Source organism: Scyliorhinus canicula, chromosome 1 (assembly GCF_902713615.1).
Source record: "Scyliorhinus canicula chromosome 1, sScyCan1.1, whole genome shotgun sequence".
Classification (NCBI taxonomy): domain Eukaryota; kingdom Metazoa; phylum Chordata; class Chondrichthyes; order Carcharhiniformes; family Scyliorhinidae; genus Scyliorhinus; species Scyliorhinus canicula.
Window position 1 is genome coordinate 305,399,986 of NC_052146.1, and position 26,815 is coordinate 305,426,800.

At 45.2% G+C, this 26,815-nt stretch overlaps 1 protein-coding gene across 4 annotated transcripts; it reads left to right on the forward strand.

Annotated features, from left to right (window-relative positions):
• On the forward strand, positions 1–25,938 carry LOC119976428 (VIP peptides-like). 4 transcript variants are annotated; one of them, XM_038816969.1, is made up of 6 exons: positions 1–75; positions 10,350–10,467; positions 11,996–12,091; positions 18,517–18,621; positions 21,331–21,456; positions 25,706–25,938. In XM_038816969.1, exons 2-5 carry the CDS (start codon positions 10,361–10,363, stop codon positions 21,425–21,427), a joined length of 405 nt encoding a protein of 134 aa, XP_038672897.1. In that variant the 5' UTR covers positions 1–75; positions 10,350–10,360; the 3' UTR covers positions 21,428–21,456; positions 25,706–25,938. The 4 variants fall into 4 exon arrangements, with proteins under 4 accessions (XP_038672897.1, XP_038672903.1, XP_038672892.1 ...); XM_038816975.1 differs by lacking the exon at positions 1–75 and adding an exon at positions 8,998–9,099; XM_038816964.1 differs by lacking the exon at positions 1–75 and adding an exon at positions 9,368–9,418.
• The last annotated feature ends 877 nt before the right edge of the window (positions 25,939–26,815 follow it).

The following is a 26,815-nucleotide window of genomic DNA, read 5'->3' on the forward strand; positions in this document are numbered from 1 at the left end:
TCAGATTAATTAACCCACTTTGCCAGAAGTAGCATGGATCGTTTGTGTTTTGCAAGTAACTGCAAGTGGAACAAGGTTTGGACAATTTTAAAGCTTTAACAATTTATTTGTAGGATTTCTGTTTCACAGCAATAATCGCCCGATTCACAGCAATAATCGTGAGAAATTCCACAGAGATGGCCATAATAATGGGAATCACTACATTGCCGTACTGACCCAACAATATAGAGATTAGAAGTGACCTATAATCTATTACTCCAACAGGCAATCAAAATGTTACTGCCTGGAAGCAAATAAAATGTTGGATTTCTGGTTTAAAGATGTTATGAAGGCATCTCATTGGACTGCAAATGTTCTCCACAGCTCAAGTTTGGGATGGCCAGCCCCCTGCGGCGATTCTCCGGCACTCGATGGGCCGATATCCTGCCACTGTCAACCCTCTCCCGGGCGTGGATCAAACCACCTACCTGACCGGCGGGAGCAGGCAGCGCGGGCGGGCGCCGGGGTCCTGGGGAGGGGGGGGGGCCGCATGGCGATCTGATCCCGGGGGGTGCCCCCACGGTGGCCTGGCCCGCGATCGGGGACCACCGATCGGCTGACAGGCCTGTGCCATGGGGGCACTCTTTATCTTCCACCTTCGCCATGGTCTTCGCCATAGCGGAGGAGGAAGAGACCCCCTCCCCCGTGCATGCGCCATGACGCCAGCAACCGCTGATGCTCCAGCGCATGCGTGGACTTTGCCGGCCGCGAAGTCCTTTCGGCCCCGGCTGGCGTGGCGCTAAAGGCCGTTCGTGCCAGCTGGCGGAGCGGGAACCACACCGGCGCGGGCCTAGCCCCTCAATGTGAGGGCTTGGCCCCTAAAGGTGCGGAGACGTCCGCATGTTTGGGGCGGCCCGACGCCGGAGCGGGTCACGCCACTCCACCACGCCCACCCCCCGCCCCGCCGGGTAGGGGAGAATCCCGGCCAAGAAATGAATAATATAGCATCTGGTCAAATTTTGTTTGTTTTGAATGATTTGTAAGTTACAATGACACGGGTGAAGCCAGTTGAGTACCCACACTTACAGGAGGGAACACAATAAGGCACACAGCAGTAGGACATCAAATGCCCAGACAATCTCAGACTCAAGGTCGAGAAACCAATGTTATTTGTTAATAAGCAGCAACTTTAACTGACCAAGTTGTGTATTGAGTAGAGAATTAAAGTTTTGTTTGTAGTACCTGCTGTTCAGAAGGAAGATGTTGGTGGGTAGGATATGGCTTATATAAATGTGGTTAACTAAACAGGCACATTACGGTCAGGTTCCATAAGACCATAAGACATCGGAGCAGAATTGGGCCACTCGGCCCATCGAGTCTGCTCCGCCATTCAATCATGTCTGATATTTTTTTCATCCCCATTCTCCTGCCTTCTAACCATCACCCCAGATCCCCTTGACAAAGGTCTTCTGGAAATATAATTAAATCATGTCCACTGGTTCTCCTTTGTCTAACTTCTTTGTTACTTCCTCAAACAATTCTAACAAATTTGTCAGACATGACCTGCTGAAGCCGTGTTGACTCAGTCCTGTTTTACCATGCAGTTCCAAGTACTCCACAATCTCATCCTTAATAATGGACTCTAAAACCTTACCAATGACCGAAGTCAGGCTAAACAGCCTATAATTTCCTGTCTTCTGCTTCCTTCCCTTCTTAAACAGTGGTGTTACATTCGCCACCTTCCAGTCCTCTGGGACCCTCCCTGCCTCCAGTGATTCCTGAAAGATCAACACCAATGCCTCCACAATCTCCTCAGCTATTTCTTTTAGGACCCTGGGGTGTAGTCCATCCGGTCCATGTCGATTTATCCACCTTCAGACCTTTCAGTTTCCCCAGAACCATCTCCTTAGTGATGGCCATTGTACTCACCTCTACCCCCTGGTTCTCCTGGAGCTCTGGCATCCCACTGTGTCTTCCACCGTGAAGACTGATACAAAGTAACTGTTCAGTTCATCTGCCACTTCTTTGTTACCTATTATTACTTATCCAGCCACATTTTCCAGTGGTCCAATGTCTATTTGTGCCTCTCTCTTACCTTTTATATATTGAAAAAGACTCTTCTGGTCTTCTTTTATATTACTAACTAGTTTGCACTCATACTTCATCTTCTCCCCCCTTATTACTTTTTTAGTTGTCCTCTGCCCTCTTTAAAAGTCTTTCCAATCCTCTGGCTTCCCAAAATCCTCACCACTTTGTATGCTTTTTCTTTAGTTTTTATGCTGTCCTTGACATCCCGCGTTAGCCATGGATGCCTTGTCCTCCCCTTAGCATATTTCTTCCTCCTTGGGATGAATTTCTGTTGTGCCTCCCTAATAACAGTATGCTGTCCTTTCGGGAACAGTGACCACAATTCAGTAAATTTTAAAGTGCTGGTGGACAAGGATAAGAGTTGTCCTAGGGTGAATGTGCTAAATTGGGGGAAGGCTAATTGTAACAATATTCGGTGGGAACCGAAGAACCTAGATTGGGGGCGGATGTTTGAGGTTAAATCAACATCTGAATGTGGGAGGCTTTCAAATGTCAGCTGAAAGGAATTCAGGAAGGGCATGTTCCTGTGCAGAAGAAGGATGAATACGGCAAATTTCGGGAACTTTGGATAACGAGAAATATTGTAGGCCTCGTCAAAAAGAAAATGGAGGCATTTGTCAGGGCTAGAAGGCTGGGAACAGACAAAGCCTGGGTGGAATATAAGGAAAGCAGGAAGGAACTTAAGCAAGGAGTCAGGAAGGCGAGAAGAGGTCACGAAAAGTAATTGGCAAATTGAGTTAAGGAAAATCCCAAGGCTTTTTACACATACATAAAAAGCAAGAGGGTAGCCAGGGAAAGGGTTGGCCCACTGAAGGATAGGCAAGGGAATCTATGTGTGGAACCAAAGGAAATGGGCGAGGTACTAAATGAATACTTTGCATCAGTATTCACCAAGGAGAAGGAATTGGTGAATGTTGAATCTGGAGAAGGGTGTGTAGATAGCCTGGGTCACATTGAGATCCAAAAAGACGAGGTGTTGGGCACCTTGAAAAATATTAAGTTAGATTACGCCCCAGGGCCGGATGTGATCTACTCCAGAATACTGAAGGAGGCTAGAGAGGAAATTGCTGAGGCCTTGACAGTAAAACCCTCAAGAGTATTGAAAGTCAGAGAGATCTAGGTGTACAGGTCCACAGGTCACTTAAAGGGGCAACACAGGTGGAGCAGGCAATCTCGAAGGCATATGGCATGCTTGCCTTCATTGGCTGGGGCATTGAGTATAAGAATTGGGAAGTCATGTTGCAGCTGTATAGAACCTTAGTTAGGCCACACTAGGAGTATAGTGTTCAATTCTGGTCACCACACTACCAGAAGGATGTGGAGGCTTTAGAGAGGGTGCAGAAGAGATTTACCAGGATGTTGCCTTGTACGGAGGGCATTAGCTATGAATAAACTCGGTTGTTATCATTGGAACGACGGAGGTTGATGCGTGACCTGATAGAGGTCGACAAAATTATGAGGGGCATAGACAGAGTGGATAGTCAGAGGCTTTGCCCCAGGGTAGAGGGGTCAATTACTAGGGGGCATAGGTTTAAGGTGCGAGGGGCAAGGTTTAGAGGAGATGTACGAGGCATGTTTTGTACACAGAGGGTAGTGGGTACCTGGAACTCGCTGCCGGAGGAGGTGGTGGAAGCAGGGACGATAATGACGTTTAAGGGGCATCTTGACAAATACATGAATAGGATGGGAATAGAGGGATACGGACCCAGGAAGTGTGGAAGATTTTAGTTTAGACGGGCAGCTTGGTCGGCACGGGCTTGGAGGGCCGAAGGGCCTGTTCCTGTTCAGTACTTTTCTTTGTTCTTTGTTCTAACCCCCAAAAACTCCTGCCATTGCTGTTCCACTGTCTTCCCTGCTCGGCTCCTTTTCCAATCAGCTCTGACCAGCTCCTCCCTCATGTCTTTGTAGTTACCCTTATTTAATTGTAATACCGTTACATCTGATTGCAGCTTCTCCCTCTCAAACTGCAGGGTAAATTCTATCATATTGTTGTCACTTCTCCCTCAGGGTTCCTTCACCTTAAGTTCCCTACTCAAGTCTGCCTCATTATGCAAAGCTGGGGATTCGAAACAAACCTGTTGGACTTTAACCTTGTTGCCTTTTCTTACCCTTTATGTGAACCTCAAGCTGTTTCTTATATTGACCAAATGAGCACACAACCAGTATATTAGCTCAAAAATAGTTTATTAATAATACACGTGGCTACGTACTAAACTGCACCTAACGACTAAGCGACTAAGAATACCTTTACTTAACTTCGAGTGACGGGCACTGAGCGAGATGAGGCCTTTATCCGGGTCCATGTGGTCGGTTTGGAAGTTGTTGGGTTTGGCTCAGCTGGGCTCATCCTTCAGGGATGGTCGCTGGTCCTTGAACGTGATTGTTCTGCTGCAGTTGGTCGCTCACAGGTCGGTCCCAAAAGAGACAGATCTCGAGCGCGCAGGGCTTTTTGTCCTTTGTCTCTTTGTAGCCCTTTTGGGCGGTCCTTACTCCAGGTCCAATGGATCGATAGGGTTTTCAATCACTCTCATAGATCTCAGCCAATTAGGGGGCGAGTACCTCGATAGCTGGGCAGGTCCCAGCTATCATTGTCCCAGGCATGTGGGCCTTTCCAAATGAGGGGGGCTGGCGCCGGTTAGTCTCTTACTGTTGTTACTCCTTGATTCAAACTATTGTCCTGGAAGAAATCGTGATCGACTCTTAATGGATACAAGTTTCAGCCAAGTCTGGTTTCTTTGCACAATACACAGAGGCTGTGTACCTGTCTGTGTCCCAAACTGACCACAACTCCCATGGTCCTTTGCAGATGGCCTTTTTATATTGCTACCACCTGGTGTGTAAGACTCCGTACTATGCTCACCCAGGTCCAATGCTGGCATCTCCACACCATGGTTTCGATGGCCAAGCCTGAATCCAGTTCTGAATCCATCCATCTAGTTCACCCCGATCCCATGAGATTTAATCATTTGCACCGGCCTGCCATGAGGGACCTTATCAAATTCTTTACTAAAGTCCATGCAGGCAACAACCCTTTCCTCGTCAATCATTTTTGTCACCTCCTCAAAAAACACAATTACATGATTGAGATATGACCTCCCTCATACAAAACGATGCTATCTATCGCTAATAAGATGATTCCCTTCCAAATGTGCATAAATCCTGGGCTGGGTTCTCCGACCCTCCGTGTCAGAATCGCGCCCGGCACGGGGATGAGAACAGCCGTTCATGCCGGAAATCTGGCACGACAGTGCTTCCGCGATACTCCGCGGAACCGGCAGGCGCGCGCAGGTGATGCGGCGCAAGTCGGGGGCCGTTGAAAGCAGACCCCGCAGCAAATATCTGAGCTCAAAGGGCTGAATGCCCGCCAAATCCTGCCGGCGTGGTTCACATGTGCTCCCACCTGGTTCTGGCTGTGGCAGCCGTCCTGGTGGGGGGGCAGGGGGATCTGAATCTGGGGGAAGTCCACGGTGGCCAGGCCCGCGATCAGGGGCTACCGATCGGCGGCCGCGCTCATTCCGGGAGGGGCCTCCACGCTGAGCCCCTGTAGGGCTCCGCCATGTTGTGTGGGGGCCAGTGCGAAGATGTCCACCGCGCCCATGCACGGACCCGTGACCAGTCGCCGTACGTCTGCGCGGCCGTGGGGTTGTAACAACAGGGCCCCGCTGGCAGCCAGAGCTGTGGGACGCATGCCGGGGCTCTGCTCGCTCCCATGAAAATGGAGAATCAACACGGACCTTCGAGGAAAAAGTCCAGAGGGATTCTCGCCCATTTTCCAGCAGGCATGGGGACCACAATCTCACCCACAATCTCTGGGAATGTTTTCCAACAATTTCACTATCACTGACGTCATGCTCACTGGTCTATAATCACCCGGAATAACCTTGCAAACCTTCTTAAATAACGGTACAACATTGGCTATCCTCCAATCCTCTGGGATATCACCTGTGGCCAATGAGGACACAAAGATTTCTGTTGGAAGCCCAGCGATTTGTCCATCCTAATGCTCTTTAACACACCTAACACCTCCTCCCTCTTATTAACGACCTGCTCTAAAGTGTTCACACATCCCTCTGAGACACCACCAATCAACGTGTCCCTCTTCTTTGTGAATACTGATGCAAAATACTCTTTAAGAATCTCACCTGCTTCCTTTGGTTCTATACAAATTTCCCTCCTTTGTCCTTGAGTGGACCAACTCTTTCTCTAGCTACCCTCTTGTTCCTAATATACAGATATAATTCCTTGGGATTCTCATTAATCTTGCCTGCCAAGGACATTTTATGAACCCTTTTTGCCCTCCTAACTCCCTACTTGAGCACTTTTGGAATTTCCTTGTATTCCTCAAGTGCTTCATCTGTTTTTAGTTGCCTGCACCTCACGAATGCATCTTTTTTCTTTTTGACTAGACTCGCAATTTCCCTGGTCATCCATGGTTCCTGAATCTTGTCTTTCCTGCCTTTCCTTTCTTCTGGAAGATTCGTAAAGGCTCTGCTAAACACAAGCTACAACAAAAGGAGGTAGTTAGGAATTTCAGCTTCACTGATTGGCTGTTTTTCAAGCATATCAAACTGACATCATGATTTCTGCCGCAGAATCTAAAGGGGAAGTCCAGAGGAGTCATCTAACCAGAGAGATTTCAGTCTGTCCAAAGTCTGTAATTAAATCAGAAATTCCAAATGGTGCAGCTACAAACCAGAAGGCAGGCAGCAGGGCAGCACTATCCACAAAGTGTAGTTGCTGTCGCAATGCAGAGGAGTACAGAAGTCACAGAATTGTCCCATAAACAGAAATATGACATTAATTATCATCTGGGACATATTTGAATGATGGCACGTGTTCTGGTTGTCTATAGCAGTGGTTCAGGAATTCCCTTTCACATTTTGCCATCACTGATTGAAAGGGATGAGGTTGAGGGTAAATCAAGTCAAAAAGTCTGATGGCAAAGGTGTTTATTCAAATACTATTCGGAGGGGCGACATTCAGGTGGATGTCATTCAGCTCCCTCATCCAACCTGATATATAACTAAAACAATTGAAGTATATTGGTAAATCCATTATATGGTAAATCCAATGGAACATGACAGGGATGCCCATTGTCCCTGCTCCTATTCACCCTGGCTATCAAACCACTGACAATCACCCCCAGAATGGTTAAAAATTGGAAGGGGATCCAAAGAGCAGGCAGAAAGCACAGAATCTCACTCTATGTGGATGACCTGCTTCTCTATGTCCCAGACCCCAAAGCAACATGGTGAGACACTGAAGTTCCTGAAGAATTTTGGAGCCTACTGGGATGTGCGGGTTAGGTGGATTGGCCATGCTAAATTGCCCGTAGTGTAAGGTTAATGGGGGGATTGTTGGGTTATGGGTATATGGGTTTAAGTAGGGTGATCATTGTTCGGCACAACATCGAGGGCCGAAGGGCCTGTTCTGTGCTGTACTGTTCTATGTTCTATGTCCTATATTAGATGTCATCTGAATTCCGCAATCAGATTCCTGAAATGACTCAATCCCGGATGTGCAAAATTCTCAATAGGATCTGAGTATTATCCACCTATTTGAAACAAAAATGGTCCAGAACAAGTTGAACTAATGCTGTAAATAGTTACATCAATGAGTACATGATTGGGACTTAGTAAACATAAGCAAATATGTGACTAACATTTAATCGCTGTGCCAACAGCAGGAATAAATGTTGACATTTGCCCATGATATGTTTCTAGGTGTCTTTCTTTCAATGTGGGCAGCAGGGTTGCATGGTGGTTAGCATAAATGCTTCACAGCTCCAGGGTCCCGGGTGCTCCGGTTTCCTCCCACAGTCCAAAGATGTGCGGGTAAGGTGGATTGGCTATACTAAATTGCCCGTAGTGTCCTAATAAAAGTAAGGTTAAGGGGGGGGGGGGGGGTTGTTGGGTTACAGGTATAGGGTGGATACATGGATTTGAGTAGGGTGATTATGGCTCGGCACAACATTGAGGGCCGAAGGGCCTGTTCTGTGCTGTACTGTTCTATGTTCTATGTTCTATGTCACTGATACTAAAGATCTCGCGTTTAATTCCAAGTGTGTCATATGTGCTCCCAGTGGGGGGAAAGGGGAAAATTAAAGACCTATCTTTCACATTTTATTTATTACCGGAACATTATTCAATGTGGGTCACCAGTATTTAGGTCAATTTCGGTTTGATGACCTCGGGTGACTCAAGTAATAATGGCAACACAAGGCTGCTTCTGTCTGCTTCCCTTGCATAAGCGAAATCTGAAGCCAATTCTTAAGAGAAAAGGAAACATCTTGTTGTATTCGATTGTTAACATAAAAGAAACACGACATACAAAGCGAATCTTCTGTGTGTGACTTGTGGGTGAACATGTTGGTAAAAGAGCAAAAGGCATGTTGGACGAATTGGCAGTGGTTATATCGCAAACTCTCAAGTGTGGTGGGGGCCCTGAGTTCACATCCACATGGAGTATGTGATCTATCAAAGCTGCTATTGCGAGTGGGAATCAAGGCGGCTTGTTATTATTGACCCAAACCTCTCACATTAACTGTAGCAGATTGTAAACTGATTAGAATTCTTTATCAGATTGATACTTCCTATTCATTCCCAGGTATCCATTGTTCAAATGTACTTTTGGTAGGTCAGCGCCTGCCAGTCACGCACCCAGTCATCAATGGATTGAATATTTTTATTGAATTACAGTTACAAACCACTCTCGGGTATCCAAAGTGTGCGACGCAAAGTCCATTCATTTAATTTTCAGCATGTTCGGATGGATCTGCTATTCGACCTTTAATTCATCAGAATCCCTCAGTTCAATTCCAACCTGGAACTCGCTCTTACGTGTGAATTATTCTGCCCACAAATTCTCTGAACTCCTTGAACAGCTTAATGTCGTCTAATCCTTCCACTATTAATAGTGGCCTTCAAATTCCGGAGGATTTTTTTTTATGAGAGTGGAGAAGCTGTTTTCAGTAACAGAGGAGTGGGTAACAAACAAACAAAGATTGCAGAGTATTTGTAAAGGAGCCAGGGGGTGAGCCGAGTTTTCTATTCTGTGAGTGAGTGAGAGTGGTGATGAATGCAGTGGCTTGAAAGGCGTGTGTAGATGAAGATTGGTCATTGTATTTCCTGGGTGAAGTAGGCAGCAGCAGCGAGATCTGGCTGTAGTGTTGGCCACACGCTACAGGCACCTCCTTCACCTAATTGTTAAACCGCTTCTGACCACTCGCTTCCATTCCCCAGGCAATGCCGATGACGTCTTTGTGCATGTATTTATGCCCTTTTTTGGAACTGAAACCTGGCTCTGTGTTGATGAGCGACTGGTCGTGAAGTATAAAAGCAGAAGTTACTGAGTGAGTGTCAGAGTTGCAGCCGAGGGGCTTGGGGAGAACCAACGGATCTGGAATTCCCGAACAGAGACAGTGAGAGATCCCAATACACTCAGAGTCAAGCCGACAGAGAGAGAGAGATATTGGGAAAAAGATCCTCAGAGCGGTTCTCCACTTTAGCATCAAGGACAGCGGCTCAGCCAACTCAAAGTCAAGCTTCACACACCCATCTGGTTTTCAAATCAAATCAATGGGCAGCACGGTAGCATAGTGGTTAACACAGTTGCTTCACAGCTCCAGGGTCCCAGGTTCGATTCCGGCTTGGGTCACTGTCTGTGCGGAGTCTGCACATCCTCCCCGTGTGCGTGGGTTTCCTCCGGGTGCTCCGGTTTCTTCCCACTGTCCAAAGATGTGCAGGTTAGGTGGATTGGCCATGATAAATTGCCCTTAGTGTCCAAAATTGCCCTTAATGTTGGGTGGAGTTACTGGGTTATGGGGACAGGGTGGAGGTGTTGACCTTGGGCAGGGTGCTCTTTCCAGAAGCCGGTGCAGACTCGATGGGCTGAATGGCCGCCCCCTGCACTGTAAATTCTATGAAAAAAAATCAATTATTTGTTATTGAACCTGTTCTGGGAGGATGCAACACGCATGGTGTTAAACAGTGCATTTTCTCATGCATTTCCATGCTATAGGACGATGGTATAGTTATTTGTAATGATTTGCCTGGATAATAAGTTGGAATTTTTCATAGTTGGCATCCTGGTCCAGTTTTGACATTAAACCGGTTTGCAGGAAAGATTACAGTGTGGAAACTTTTCCCACCTCAAGATCCTCCAGTTTCCTTCTTGGTATTGGTTGTGAATCCAGATCAGAAACCCTTCAGCAGGGTGAGGGACCAGTTAAAGACTGTTGTGAATGGATTTATTGAGTAATGCGTTCCTATCTTGGGTTTCAGGATCGCACACGATGGTGATCAGATTCAGCTCCCATTTCGTGACACTTTTCATTCTACTTAATGTCCTCTACTCCCGAGGATCGGGATTCCCGTCGCTTGGAACATACTCAAATTTGAGGTAAGCTCCTCCCCCCCCCCCCTTCCCTGGAGACTGCGCAATATTTTGGGAACAGGACACCCCTCTTGTAACAGATCAGGACATGTTATGAGAAGTCCCAAACCAATATATATACGTTTGTAATGCAGTGTTAGCTGTCATAACACCAACACACAAATACAACATTGTGTATGGGGATTTTTCACCAATCTGTTAAATACACTGGTACTTTGCATTTGTGACACACAAATATGGTCCATAGACACCCTCAGGAAACTGAGACCAGTTGAACTTCATTGTTTACCAAGAGCTGGTGGAATGTGAAGGCGGGGGGAGGAGGAGATCACAATTTCAGATGATTGGGGTTGAATTTTAAGCCACCGCATTAGGCAGAGTGAGAGTGTTAATAATGAATGTGCACAGGTTGAGGGAGTGAGCTGCCCCATTAAGTGGTTGAGGTGAAGACCATGGACGGTCTTGGAAAACGTGCAGGAGGGAGCATGGGACAGAATGACATGGGGACCGGGCTGGGAGGAGGGGCACAAACATTGACCAGTTGGAACATAAAGCCTGTTGCTGTGTTATAAACTCTACACCATTCTGTCTGAACCAAAACTCACTGCAGATGACACAGCCGACTCCTGTGTGAACTGGGGTGAATTTACCAAGCATGTGGAATGAGGAACGAATGTGAGGTGGTCTCCCCACCCTGTGGTGGGTTACCCGAGTCCTTAGCTGCTACCTAACGTTATCCATGTAAACAGCTGGATCATAACGTTTATCACCTCCTTCACTGTAGCAGGAGTAGAGGACACGGCTCTGCACTGGAGGATTCTATGATATCGGCTGGGTGGGATGATCCTATCTAGGTATAAGCATGTGGAATGAGGAACGAATGTGAGGTGATCTCCCCATATATAACGTTATCCATGGAAAACACTGGGTCGTAACGTTTATCAACTCCTTCACTGTAGCGGGGTGGGTGGGCGGGGGAGGACATGGCTCTCCAAAGATGTGCGGGTTACTTGGATTGGTTATGCTAAATAGCCCCTTGGTGTTCAGGGATGTGCAGGCTGGTTAATGGGATAGGGTGGGTTGGTGGGGAGAGTCGACCTAAGTAAGGAACTCCATCAGAGAGTCGTGCAGAATCGATGGGCCGAATGGATATGTTCTGCCCTGTACGTTTCGAAGATTCTCTGATATGTGCTGGCTGGTGTGATCCCACGGAGGTATACTGATACAGATTGAGCAAACACAGTGAAAAACCTATTGGACACATAACAACAGAGATCAATTGTTCTTCATTGTGTACACACACCCTTTAATATCAGTTGATTTGGCTTTGTGTTGTGATGTTGCTTATTTGGTTTAATACAACTTATACTGTGCCCTTTGAGGTTATATGGATAGTGTGTGTGTGAGGATAGTGTGGGTTTGACTGGTTTGTGTTCTGCATGGCTATACTCGACTTCCAGTTGAAATTATGTTGTTGATGGCTCTGTAGAATCTGACTATGATTAGATTGATACTGTTGACTTTTACCTCCTAGACTGGGAAATGCTGTTGCATTGGATGGAGAGTCCAACGAGGATCAGTTACAATCACCAGTAAAAACCGACAGTGACATGAACCAAAGCCCCTTGAGGTCAGTGACTCCCATCACCATGATGACCAGCAGCATCAAACATCATTCACCTGAAAAATACAGTGCAGTTTATTAGAACATAGAACATTACAGTGCAGTACAGGCACTTCGGCCCTTGATGTTGCGCCGTCCTGTGAAACCCCTCTAAAGTCCCTCTACACTATTCCCTTATCGTCCATATGTCTATCCAATGACCATTTGAATGCGTTTAGTGTTGGCGAGTCCACTACCGTTGCAGGCAGGGCATTCCACGCCCTTACTACTCTCTGAGTAAAGAACCTACCTCTGACTTCTGTCCTATATCTATCTCCCCTCAATTTAAAGCTATGTCCCCTCATGCTGGACATCACCATCTGAGGGAAATGGCTCTCACTGTCCACCCTATCTAATCCTCTGATTATCTTGTATGCCTCAATTAAGTCACATCTTAACCTTCTTCTCTCTAACGAAAACAGACTCAAGTCCTTCAGCCTTTCCTCATATGATCTTCCCTCCATACCAGGCAACATTCTTGTAAATCTCCTCTGAACCCTTCCCAATGCTTCCACATCCTTCTTTTAACCAGAACTGTACACAATACTCCAAATACGGCTGCACCAGAGTTTTGTACAACTGCAACATGACCTCATGGCTCCGAAACTCAATTCCCCTACCAATAAAATACACCATACGCCTTCTTAACAACCCTCTCAACCTGGGTGGCAACTTTCAGGGATCTATGGACATGGACACCGAGATCTCTCTGCTCGTCCACACTACCAAAAATCTTCCCATTAGCCCAGTACTCTGTCTTCCTTTATTCCTTCCAAAATGAATCACCTCACACTTTTCTGCATTAAACTCCATTTGCCACCTCTCAGACCATCGCAGGAGCTTTTCTATTTTTTTATAAATGATCTGGAGGAGGGCGTAGAAAGATGGGTGAGTAAATTTGCTTCTAGGTTAGATATTTTGTAACTTCAACAAAGTAGTTAATGGTTAGGTCTGAATAGACTTTTACAGGGACAAAATGATTTAAAACCTGTCTGATTGCCTTAATGATCTGACTTGTTCACTGATGTTCTTTGGAGAAGGAAATGGACCATCCATGCGCAGGCTGCTTTCTGGTTGCATAAATGTAATTGGCTCACTGCAGTGGGTTAGCAAACTTTCAAAACACGGGTTTTCCATTTGCCAACTGTCAGCCCAGCTCTGCAGCTGATCTATGTCCCTCTGTAACTTGTAACATCCTTCTGCACTGTCCACAACTCCAGTGTCATCTGCAAATTTACACATCCATCCCTCTACGCCCTCCTCCAGGTCATTTATAAAAATGACAAACAGCAGCGGCCCCAAAACAGATCCTTGTGTCACATCACTAGTAACTGGACAGCAGTCAGAGCATTTCCCATCAACCACCACCCTTTGTCTTCTATCAGCTAGCCAATTTCTGATCCAAACTGCTAAATCATTGAACTGGTCTAGTGTTCAAATCTAAGTAAGACTGCAGTGATATCATCAAGAAACCAATGATCCAGAGATCCAGGTTAATGGGCGGAGGACCCAGGTTTGAACCCACCACTGCCGATGAGAAATTTGAATTAAGTAAAAATCTGGAATTAAAGGGCCCAATGGTGACCATGAAACCATTGGGGATTGTTTTAAAAACCCATTTGGTTCACTGTTGCCTTTTGGGAAGAGAATCTGCCGTCCTTACCTAGTCTGGCCAACATCTGACTCTAGATCCACAGAAGTGTGGTTGATTTTAAATTGCTTAGTAAGGAACTCAGCTGAAGGGCAACAGACAACAAATGCTGGCCTTGCCAGTGTCACTCACATCCCATGAAAAAATGGAGATAGGAGGCGAAGGAGTCCATCGAGCCTCTTTCACCTTCCTATCTCTTCAATATGTTTATGGCTGATCCCTTGGCTCTCTTGTCAATAAAACCTGTCTTATTCAGCCTTGAATATATTCAATGACCAGCCTTCACTGATGTCTGGGGAAGAGCAAATCCATAAACAATGGTCTCCTGAGAGAGAGAAAAATCCTCATCCCCTCCTCAATGGATGATCCTTATTTTAAACATAGAAAATAGGAGCAGGAGTAAGCCATTCGGCCCTTTGACCCTGCTCTGCCATTCATTATGATGATGGCTGATCATCCAACTCAGTAAACTCTTCCCACTTTCTCCCCATATCCTTTGATCCCGTCAGCCCCAAGTGCACCATCTAACAGCTTCTTGAAAACCTACCATGTTTTGGCCTCAGTTGCTTTCTGCCGCAGACAATCCCACAGCTCTCCATTCTCTAGGGAAATAAATTTCTCCTCATCTCAGTCCTAAATTATTTACCCTGTATCCCCAGACTATGACCCCTGGTTCTGGACTCCTCCACTATCGGGAACCCTGGCTGGTCCTGTTAGAATTGTATAGGTTTCTATGAGAAACCCCCCCCCCCCCTCACCCCGTTCTTTTAATTCCAGTGAATATAATCCTAACCAACTCAGTCTCTCCTCATTCATGTGTCTGGCCATCCCAGGAATCAGTCTGGTAAACCTTTGCTGCACTCCCTTCAAAGCAAGAACATCCTTCGTCTGTTAAGGAGACCAAAACTGCACACAATGTTTCTGATATGGGCTTACCAAGGCCCTGTATAATTGAAGCAAGACATCCCTGTTCCTGTATTTGAATCATCTCGCTATCATCAGCGACTGATGTACAAGGACACCCAGGTCTCAAAGAACATTCCCCTCTCCCAATTTATGGTCATTCAGATAACAATCTTCCTTCCCATTTTTGCCATCAAAGTGGATAACCTCACATTTATCCAGATCATACAGCATCTTCCATAATTTGCCCACTCAATCAACTTCTCCAAATCACACTCCTCCTCCCAGCTCACCCTCCCACTCACAGCTCACCATCCCACTCACAGCTCACCCTCCCACTCACAGCTCACCATCCCACTCACAGCTCACCCTCCCACTCACAGCTCACCCTCCCACTCACAGCTCACCCTCCCACCCCTAGGGACCAGGGTTTGAATCCCCCCCGGGCAGGTGATGAAATTTAAAAATCTGGAATTAAAAGCCTAATGATGAAATCCTTGCTGTAAAAACCCATCCGGTTCACTGATGTCCTTTAGGGAAGGAAATCTGCCATCCATACTTGATTTAGACTACATGTGACTTCAGACGCACAGCAATGTGGTTTACACTTAAATCCTTCAGGAATGGGCAATAAATCCTGAGCATTCCCGTGACCCAAGAACAAATAAAAAAAATATACACTAATCTCTTCTGTGGGACTTTGTTAAAGGCCTTCTTAATACCCAAATATACCACATCCACTCGTCCCCCCTCATCAACTCTACTAGCTACATCCTCGAAGATTGTAGTAGCTTTGAGAAGAATGATTTCCCTTTCATACATCCACGCTGACTCTGTCCAATTCTGCCACTGTTTTCCAAGTGCTCTGCTATAAAATCTTTGATAATGTATTCTAGAATATTCCCCACCACCTCCGGCAGGCTTTCAGATCTATACTTCCCTGTCTTCTCTCTATCTCCCTTTTTAAATAGTAGGGTTGCATTTTCTACTCTCCTATCTGTAAGAATGTGAAAACGTTGTCTGAGCTAAAGGTCTGGATAAATCCGTCCCGCCCGCCGCAAAATCACAAAGGGGCTGGTTTAGCTCACCAGGCTAAATCGCTGGCTTTTAAAGCAGACCAAGCAGGCCAGCAGCACGGTTCGATTCCCGTACCAGCCTCCCCGGACAGGCGCCGGACTGTGGCGACTAGGGGCTTTTCACAGTAATTTCATTGAAGCCTACTCGTGACAATAAGCGATTTTCATTTCATTTTTCATTTCAAAATCACCATGGACAAAACGTGGACAATGGAAAGGTTTATTGGCCTCGGGCGGGTTGCCAGGGAGTCAAGGCCGCAGAATCCCACCCAATCTTTCTCCTCAATATTAAATTAATTTCCTCTTTAACCAGTAATGCAACCCCACTACCTTTTCCCATTTGTCAGTGCTTCTTAAATACTGAATACCCCTGGATGTTCAATTCCAACCCCTGGTCACCTTGCAGCCAAGTTTCTGTAATCCCAACTATATCCTACCTGTTTGCACAATTAGTTCATTCACTTTATTGTCCATGCTCTGCAAACTAAGGAACAAAGCCATAAGGCTTGTCTTTTTAACATTTCTTCCGCTGTCCCATTATTCGGCGTAGTGGCCCTTGTTACTCTCCCCATCACTTTTTTTATTCCCCATTTTGTATTTTGTTCTTGTCCGCATTTCTCCCTCCTTTGACTCCTTACGTAGGTTCCCATCCCTCTTTCGTTCAATCTGTAAGTGCTTCAAACCTACCACACCATGAGAGAAAACATTCTCTCAGCCTCTATCCTATCGAGCCCCCTCAGAATCTCTCCTGTTTCAGTAAGGTCACACCTCATTCTTCGAAGCTCTGAGCGTAGATACAACATGCTCCATCTTCCCTCATTAGACAGCCCCTGCATCCCAGGTCCACCTAAGAAAAGCACCTCATGCCCATATTATTGATTGTCTGACTGCTCGAAGGCCGCACGAGAAAGCAGGTTGACAGTGTTTTTTTCTTAATTCTTTCTTGGGGTGTGTGTGTGGGCATCACTGGCTAGCAAGGCCAGCATTTGTAGCCCCCACATCCTAAATTGGCCCTGAACTGAATGTTTTGTCAGCCACTTCGGAGAGCAGTTAGGCGTCAATAACATTACTGTGGATCTGTAGTCATGCGTAGGCCAGATCAGGCACCGAGGGCAGATTCCCTTCCATGAAGGCCCACTGGGGTTGTCTGATAATCAATGATAATTTTATAGTTTCTAAGCTAGCTTTTAATTCCAGATTTATTAATCAAATTTAACTTTGATCAGTTACCCTGGTGGAATTTGAAACCGTGTACTCAGATCATTAACTAGTCTGGGTCTCTGGATTACTAGCCCAGAAACTACGTCACCATTTTCCCCAAGTTTTTGTTTTTGGTTGTGAATGTTTTAATAAACAACCAGGTGAAAGGGGAGGAGGGTGGGGTTAATGTATGGGGGCGAGACTAGGAAATGCCTTGTTTCAGAAGTAAGAAGTCTCACAATACCAGTGTTGGAACCAACAATTCTACGGTCACATGCTTGTAGGATTAGAAACAAGCGGTTTTAATATACTTACAACAGAGCCAGCCTGTTAGCCGTTGAGCGTTCGGTGAACTGGCTGGCTGACCCTGTGGCACGGATCTTTATACAGCAGCTCCAGTGGGAGGACTCCTGGGCGGAGCAAAGGGAGGAGCCCAGTACAAACTCTCGAGTACTACCAGAGCTACTCCCCTGGTGGTCAGGTAGTGCAACTGCACTTACAATATTGATGCATATATATACAGATTATAATACCGTGTGAATTCTCATTCACCACAACCAGGTTAAAGTTCAACAGGTTTGAAATCACAAGCTTTCGGAGCACTGCTCCTTCACCTGATGAAAAAGCAGAGTTCCGAAAGTTCATGGTTTCAAATAAATCTGTTGGAAACATAGAAGATAGGAACAGGAGGAGGCCATTTGGCCCTTCAAGCCTACTCCGCCATTCGTCACGATCATGGCTGATCGTGCAACTCAATAGCCTAAACCTGCATTCTCCCCATACCCTTCATCCCATTCGCCTCAAGTGCCATATCTGGCCGCCTCTTGAATGTATTCAATGTTTTAGCCTCAACTACTTCCTGTGGTAATGAATTGCACAGCCTCACCACTCTTTGGGTAAAGAAATGTCTACTCATCCCTGTCCTAAATGGTCTACCCTGATTCCTCAGGCTGTTTCCCCTGGTTCCGGACATATTTGGAATCGGGAACATCCTCCCTGCATCCACCATATCGAGTCCTGTTAGAATTTCATAAATCTCTGAGATTCCCCACCCCCCACCCACCCCGCTCATTTGCCTGAACTCCAGCAAGAGCAATCCTAACCTAGTCAACCTCTCTCATACATCAGCCCTGCCATCCCTGGAATCAGTCTGGTAAACCTTCGCTGCACTCCCTCGAGAGCAAGAACATTCTTCCTCAGAGAAGGAGACCAAAACTGCACACAATACTCTAGGTGTAGCCTCACCAAGGCCCTGTATAATTGTAACAACACATCCCTGCTCCTGTACTCAAAATCTCTCGCAATGAAGGCCAACATACCATTTGCATTTGCGTTTACCTTTTGATTTTGGCTTTAACCTGGTGCTGTGAGACTTCTTACTGTGCCCACCCCAGTCCAGCTGTGCCCATCCTAGTCCAGTGCCGGCATCTCCATGTCATTGTTTCAGCGGCTGAGTCAATCGTCATGCGTAATCTTACAGACTTCCATAATTGTCAATTCCTTTTGTAAATGTTCCAAGCCCCATTGATTCAAGCTGTTGTGTGTTTATTCCTTTCATCCAGAACAACAAGACACGCAGATGGACTTTTCAACAGTAAGTACAGAAAACTGCTGGCCAAATTAGCTGCTCGAAAATATCTGGAATCACTGATCGGAAAGGAAGCCGGGTATGTGGACACACTGCGGGCACGGGGCAGCGGCTCAGAATTGAGGGCGGGGAGCCACATAAGGCACTATCATTTGACCAATTGGGTTTGTTCGACACTTTCCGTCTGTGCATATCAAAGTAACAGCCAGACCATTAACCACAACTGACAGTGGAAATTCCAAAGTTTAAAAGTATCGAGTAGAGGGAATGCACTGCATTTTAACATCCGGAATATAGTGGAAAATCAGGTTCTTTAATTTTCCAGTAGGTTCGGACCCGGATGCTCTTTGGCAGCTATCCCAGACTGCGAAAAAGGAAATGTGTCTCTGTAAATAAGGGACTGCTAAACACTGTTCAGTTATTGTCCCCTCCACTAAATCCTGTGTTTTTAAATCCTGTGTTTTTCCTCATGCAATATTGCAGGACGGCCAGTGCAGAGTGGAAGCCTTCCTCTTTTCCCATTGTAATGGTTTAATGTCTTCTTTAGTTTCTTTATAAAGAATTGTTTTTGCTCAACATGTTCAAGTGGAAAGTTAGCAGAGGAGGTCAAAATTGAGGAGATTTGTGTAAATATAGGGGAAGAAACTATCGGTGAGAGTGCTTGCTAATTAGAAAACTAAGAGGCAATTTTCATTCTTTATCCACTGGAGTTTAAAATAATGAGAAGATGTATTTGAAACATAGAAGATGCTGAGAGGATTTGACAGGGTGAATGCTGAGAAGATGTTTCCCCTTGTTGGGGAGATTAGAACAATTTAAAAAGGAGGACGGGTTATTTCTGGGCTTCATTGTAGTATAGTGATTAGCACTGTTGCTCACAGCACCAGGGCCCCGGCTCGATTCCCAGCTTGGGTCACAGTCTGTGCGGAGTCTGCACATTCTCCCTGTGTCTGCGTGGGTTTCCTCTGGCTGCTCCAGTTTCCTCCCACATGTCCCGAAAGATATGCTGTTAGGTGAATTGGGCATTCTGAATTCTCCCTGTGTCCCCAAAAAGGCGCTGGAATGTGGCGACTAGGGGCTTTTCACAGTAACTTTATTGCAGTGTTAATGTAAGCCTACTTGTGACAATAATAACGATTATTATTTTTTAACACCATTATTCTTTCTTGGAGGTGGGGGATGGGGGGATGTCATGAGTCTGTGGTATTCTCCTCCCCAGAGTCTGGTGGAGGCAGGGTCACTGGATAGGTTTAAGACTGAGTTAGGTCAAGTCTTGATTGACAAGAGAGCTAAAGGGTATGGGGGCGGTGGGAGGGGAGGGGAGAGTGGAGAGGGAGGCAGATAAGGAAGTACAGCTGAGGCCACAACCTTATCTTCTCAAATGGCTGAACATTTTGAAGTGGTTGAATAGGAGGAGTTATGGATTATTTTCTTTTATACAAAATGTTTTCCTGTTCTGGGTCATACTGTGTGAAAGGGTACATAGGTACATTGGTACATAGAAGATAGGAGCAGGAGGAGGCCTTTTGGCCCTTCGAGCCTGCTCCGCCATTCTCGATCAGGGCTGATCATCCAACTCAATAGCTTTCTCCCCATAGCCTTTGATCCCATTCTCTCCAAGTGCAATATCAATCCGCCTCTTGAATATGTTTAAAATTTTAGCATCAACTATTTCCTGTGGTAATGAATTCCACAGGCTCATCACTCTTTGTGTGAAGAAATGTCTCCTTATCTTTGTCCGAAATGGTTATTCCTGAATCCTCAGACTGTGACCCCTGATTCTGGACACATCCACCACCGGTAACATCTTCCCTGCATCTACCCCGTCTAGTCCTGTTAGAATTTTATAAGTTTCTATGAGATACCCACTCATTCTTCTGACCTCCAGCAAGAACAATCCCAACCTGTTCAACCTTTCCTCATATGACAGTCCCGCCATCCCTGGAATCAGTCTGGTAAACCTTCGCTGCACTCCCTCGAGAGCAAGAACATCCTTTCTCAGAGAAGGAGACGAAAACTGCACACAATACTCCAAGTGTGGCCTCACCAAGGCCCTGTTCAATTGCAGCAACATGTCCCTGCTTCTATACTCAAAACCTCTCGCAATGAAGGCCAACATACCATTAGCCTTCTTTACCACCTGCTGCACCTGCATGCTTACCTTCAGCGACTGGTGCACAAGGACACCCAGGTCCCGCTACACACTCCCCTCTCTCAATTTACAACCATTCAGGTAGTAATCTGCCTTCCTGTTTTAGCTTCCAAAGTGAATAACCTCACAATTATCCAAATTATACTGCATCTGCCATTGATTTGCCCATTCGCCTAACCTGTCCAGATCTTGCTGTGGGATCCCTGCATCCTCATCACAATTCACGTTCCCACCTAATTTGGTATCACCTGCAAACTTTGAGATGAATGAAGCAGATTAAATAGCAATTTTCAATAAGGTTGAGGGAGAGGGGAAGAGTTACAGGGGTATGGGAATGGGGTGGGACTAACTTCATGGCTCTTCCATTTATACAATGGGCCAAATGGTCTCCTCCTGTGTTCTGTGACCAGGGGCGGTGGTGTAGGAATCTTCAATATACTTCCTGTTAGTATGGTTAGCTGAAATGGAACGGTTGGAACACATTAATGGTTTCTCAGAGCATTTGAGATTTGAGAGGACGAATGTATATAACCTGTTATCAGGATGGATTGAGGTTTCAATGTGGGAGTTATGAATCTTTAACTCTGCATGGCCTGGCTAAGTTAGACTGAAGATGTTATTATTGGTGACCAATAGTGCCTCGAATGGAAACATTACAGTCAAACGTGACTCTGATGCTGTTTTCATGGACAACTACAGCCGGATTCGGAAACAGATGGCGGTGAAAAAATAGCTTAACAGTTTATCGGCTGGCAAGAAAAGGTACTGTAACTAAATCTGGACCAATGGCAGAGTATTTAAGACCTTGTAAGATTAGTTTAATACTGCTACTATTGCGTTTCCATGCAAATTACTTACTGAGTGCACAGCAGCATAGTAGGTGTACCCACACCTCGAGGACCGCAGCGGGTTCAAGAAGACAGCTCACCACCACATTCCAAAGGGCAAATAGGGATGGGCAATAAATGCTGGCCTAACCAATATTCCTCCTTCAACCAACATCCATTTATCTCATTGCTGATGAGAATCAGTAGCCATGTATTTCCCTTCATTACAATTCGCTTCAAAAATACTTTTAAATCAATTCATGGGACATGTGCATTGCAGGCTGGGCCAGCATTGATTGCTCAACTCTTAATTGCCCTTGAAGGGGCAGCAACCACGTTTCTGTGCATCTGGAATCACATGTAGGCCAGACCAGGAAAGGACGGCATATTACCTTCCCTAAAGGATATTAGTGACCACATGGGCTTTTACGACAATCGACAATGGTTCTATGGTCATTATGAGACTTTTTAAATTCCAATTTCACCATCTGCAGTGGTGGGATTGGAACCCAGGTCCCCAGAGCATTACTTTGGGTTTCTGGTTTAGTAGCCCAATGGGGCAATGGTTAGCACTGCTGCCTCACAGCACTGAGGTGCCAGGTTCAATCCCGGCCTGGGTCACTGTCCAGGTGGTGTTTGCACATTCTCCCAGTGTCTGCATGGGTCTCACCCCCACAACCCAAAAAGATGTGCAGTGTAGGTGGATTAGCCATGCTAAAATAGCCCCTTAATTGGAAATAAATAATTGGATACTCTAAATTTATTTTTAACAAATAGTTGAAAGGGTGACAGATGATTTCATGTTTAAAAACCTTGACTGTAGCGTACAAATTAAATGATTTAATGCAACATTGACAAAACATTATTTTGTAGACCACTTGTACGTTAAACTACAGAACAGATATTTTGCCTTTTCATTTTAACATAACTGAAAAACCCATTTGAGAGGTATAATTTACACTGTCTCTTAAATTGTCATTCAATTTTCTCTGCACGCAGTGATCATTCACTCCCCAGGACTTGCTTCTGCTTGGTTCCTTTTCCAGCCTGGTAGCTTTTAACCCAGAAACGCCTTTCAGAGTGAGATTTTTTTTTCATGGTAATCGGCTAAGTGAATCTTCCAGTCTGATTTCATATACTCATGGGTTTGGTCTTTTCAGGCACAGCATGAACTCCAAATCACATTCCTGCATGGTAAACCATAGGACCTGCTGCCCTTTTCCCCCTCTCCCAAATCTTGGTGGGAAGACCATGCCGCTGAGTTTTTCAGGAGCATCTTAAAAGCCACGCCCCCCCCCCCCCCTTTCAAAATCCACCTCCATGGCCATGTGAACCACATGGGAATTGTCTCCAAGTAGAAATGCTGATCAACTATTCTTGAAACACAACTCTCTTTTATCTTGTAAGTAAATGGACAGTTTACGAGCCAACATTCTCAACACTTTCTCAGGACTTTGGAGGCAGCAGTCTAATCACTGTAAAGACAGATGCTGCTGTCATTGTTTCAAAGTGCCTTCTTTCCAGCAAAATAACCCAGGCCTCCCTTTAATCTTTAACAATCTTGTCACCCAGGCCTGTTGTCAGGTAGACCTTAGAACAAGTCACATGACTCCTTCATTTTTCACTAAATTAAAGAGACAGCCCCATAAACCTCATCATTTTCACATTTATAAGAATACTGAAGACACTGAAGCCTTGAGGTCCAGATGGCCCTCCTCAGACCAACACCATTCCCAAAATGTGCAGAAGAAATCGCAGCTAAATAGTGCGTGTTCCAGCAGCATTTTTGCTACTTTTCAGAAGTGGCTTATTGATTGAGTAAAAATTTGAATATTATTTTGTCATTTGATAGTGCAGTGAAACGGACCAATTTCTGTATTGCATTTTTTCATCTGGATTTCCATTTTGGCCAATCTCTCAGAAACACCGCCAATTGTTGACAATTATTTTTTTTTTTAAATTTAGATTACCCAATTATTTTTTCCAATTAAGGGGCAATTTAGCTTGGCCAATCCACCTACTCTGCACATTTTTATGTTGTGGGGGCGAAACCCACGCAGACACGGGGAGAATGTGCAAACTCCACACGGATAGTCACCCAGAGCCGGGATCGAACCTGGGACCTCAGCGCCGTGAGGCGGTTGTGCTAACCACTAGGCCACCGTGCTGCCTTTGTTGACAATTAAGAGAGTGTGTCGGTTGATGAAGTGTTGAGCCAGCTTCCAGCATTGGTAGATATAGATGAATCCATCCAGCTGTGTGACTTGGAGGGCATTTTTAGCAGGTCAGCTGCCATGAACTATTGGTCACATACCCATTTTCATAAAATGATCAAGTTAACATAGACAGTACAGTATGGAAAAGGAAGTAGTCTGGTTGGAACATAGAACATTACAGCGCAGTACAGGCCCTTCGGCCCTCGATGTTGCACCGACCTGTCAAACCACTCTAAAGCCCATCTACACTATTCCCTTATCGTCCATTTGTCTATCCAATGACCATTTGAATGCGTTTAGTGTTGGCGAGTCCACTACTGTTGCTGGCAGGGCATTCCACGCCCTTACTACTCTCTGAGTAAAGAACCTACCTCTGACATCTCTCCTATATCTATCTCCCCTCAAGTTAGAGCTATGTCCGCTTGTGCTGGACATCACCATCCGAGGAAAAAGGCTTTCACTGTCCACCCTATCTAATCCTCTGATCATCTTGTATGCCTCAATTAAGTCACCTCTTAATCTTCTTCTCTCTAACGAAAACAGCCTTAAGTCCCTCAGCCTTCCCTCATAAGATCTTCCCTCCATACCAGGCAACATTCTGGTAAATCTCCTCTGCACAGTTTCCAATGCTTCCTATAATGCACACAATACTCCAAATGCGGCCGCACCAGAGTTTTGTAAAACTGCAACATGACCTCATGTCTCCAAAACTCAATCCCCTACCAATAAAAGCTAACACATCGTACACCTTCTTAACAACCCTCTCAACCTGGGTGGCAACTTTCAGGGATCTATGTACATGGACACCGAGATCTCACTGCTCATCCACACTACCTAGAATCTTCCCATTAGCCCAGTACTCTGTCTTCCTGTTATTCCTTCCAAAATGAATCACCTCACACTTTTCTGCATTAAACTCCATTTGCCACCTCTCAGACCATCGCAGGAGCTTTTCTATTTTTTTATAAATGATCTGGAGGAGGGCGTAGAAAGATGGGTGAGTAAATTTGCTTCTAGGTTAGATATTTTGTAACTTCAACAAAGTAGTTAATGGTTAGGTCTGAATAGACTTTTACAGGGACAAAATGATTTAAAACCTGTCTGATTGCCTTAATGATCTGACTTGTTCACTGATGTTCTTTGGAGAAGGAAATGGACCATCCATGCGCAGGCTGCTTTCTGGTTGCATAAATGTAATTGGCTCACTGCAGTGGGTTAGCAAACTTTCAAAACACGGGTTCAAGAAAAAGGTCCAGCAGCATTGTCTGAAGACAGTGGGAAATGGGAAGCAAATGCTAACCTTGCCGGCAATACCTGCATCCCAAGAATCGACCAAAAAGATAACCGTTCCATTCATTCAAATTGATTTGCAATGTGTGACGGTGTATCTGGAAGGTAGAGCTCTCTGTTCCTAAGGCTGAAACTGTGAAAATAACAATATTTTACCATAGATGTTAGAGGCCTATTGTAGATGTAAGGGCAAATTCACCGACCTTGTGTGTCCAGCTGTGAGTTATTTGAAAAGGAATGAGTCCCAGTTAGGGACATAGTAGTTCAGCATTTACTTGTTGATATATGCGCTCTGAATGCAGTTCTTTGCTGTGAATAAAGCCATATAGAGCTGCCCTTGGAATGGCAGAGTCCACTTTATTGCTGTGGGGATGGAGCCACATGTTGGCCAGACCAGGTGGAGACGGCAGATTTCCTTCCTGAAAGGAGCTCGGTGAAAGATGGGTTTTTACAACAATCGATGATGGTGTCAGCCGTGCTGATGATGAAATTATTTAAATTTGTGGTTACTTGAGGTTTATAGAATTAATATAACTAAAATGACTGATCAATGTTCATGGGATAATTTTCTATTTCAAATGGGCTATGATGGGAGGCTGAAATTTCTCTGAATATATCGAGACTTTATTAATGAAACGATACTCACAAACTAATACCACTTTTTTTTGTTTGAAATAGAAACCCTCAAGAACATCCTACTTCGTGAACTGAAAACTACCCACGGCCTTTTTTCCACTATTAATCAGGAGTGAAATACCTTCAGTGTCAAATTCCAAAATAACGTTATGCAGTGAAAGTCTTGGTGACCTATTTAGTTGATTGTAAATGAGAGTCTCTCTTTATACACTGTAAATAACACCCCTTTTGTCAATCTCTGCCTAAAAGCTCTGCCTGCAATGTTACACATTCCTATACTGTCTCAACCCCTAATAAATGTACTGAATGCAACTTGTGAAAGCCACATTATTACCTTGCATTGTAAACATACTCATTGTGTTCAAGGCTGTTCATCAAATGTCCCATTTGTCATTGTCTTTAGACCAGAAACTTGGTTGAATTATATCTCTGGTCTATCAAGTGGTATATAATTTTTCCTATCGCTGCTAAAGATTATAAGGGAAGGCCTTATCTCAAAAGGACTGCAATCTATAGATTGCAAGGGAAGATTTTCTCACAAAGGGACTGGAATCTATAGAAGGAAATTAAATGCCGTCTTGTATATAAGTCTGATATCGCAATCAGTTCTGGGCACTGACCAGGAAGGATATATTGACTTTGGAGAGAGTGCAGTGTCGATCTACCAGAATGATATAGGGGTTAAAGGAATGAGGAAAGGTTGCTCAGGCAGGGTATATAGTCCCAGGATTTTAGATGATTAAGGGGTGATCTAACTGAAGTGTTCTGTTTGAGTGCATCTTCAAACATTAACACACTTTTTTCCCTTTTTGAACCGTGTTCTGAATGATCCTTCCTTGGTCAACAAGTCCTGGTGTTGGACTTGAACCTGGAGCTGAGCCACAAGGACTTACTGAAGTGTTTAAGGTGATCAGAGTATCTGAAAGGATGGGGAGACATAAACCATTACCTCAGGTGGAGGAGACCAGAACAAAGGGGCACAGAATGAAAATTTGGGCCAGGCTATACTTGCTTCACCTAGTAGAAGCCTGGAAAACATTTCCCCGAAATCCAGAGATTGGGGTCAAATGAAAATTACAAAACTGAGATTGCTCGATTTTTATTAGGCAAGGCTATTGAGGATTACAGAATGAAGTTGGGGGAATTGAGTTT

Coding starts and splice junctions, on each gene's coding strand:
- LOC119976428 (XM_038816969.1), top strand. CDS start 10,361: ATGGTGATCAGATTCAGCTCCCATTTCGTGACACTTTTCATTCTACTT. Junction 10,468..11,995: donor GGAACATACTCAAATTTGAG/GTAAGCTCCTCC, acceptor TTTACCTCCTAG/ACTGGGAAATGCTGTTGCAT. Junction 12,092..18,516: donor ATGAACCAAAGCCCCTTGAG/GTCAGTGACTCC, acceptor CCTTTCATCCAG/AACAACAAGACACGCAGATG.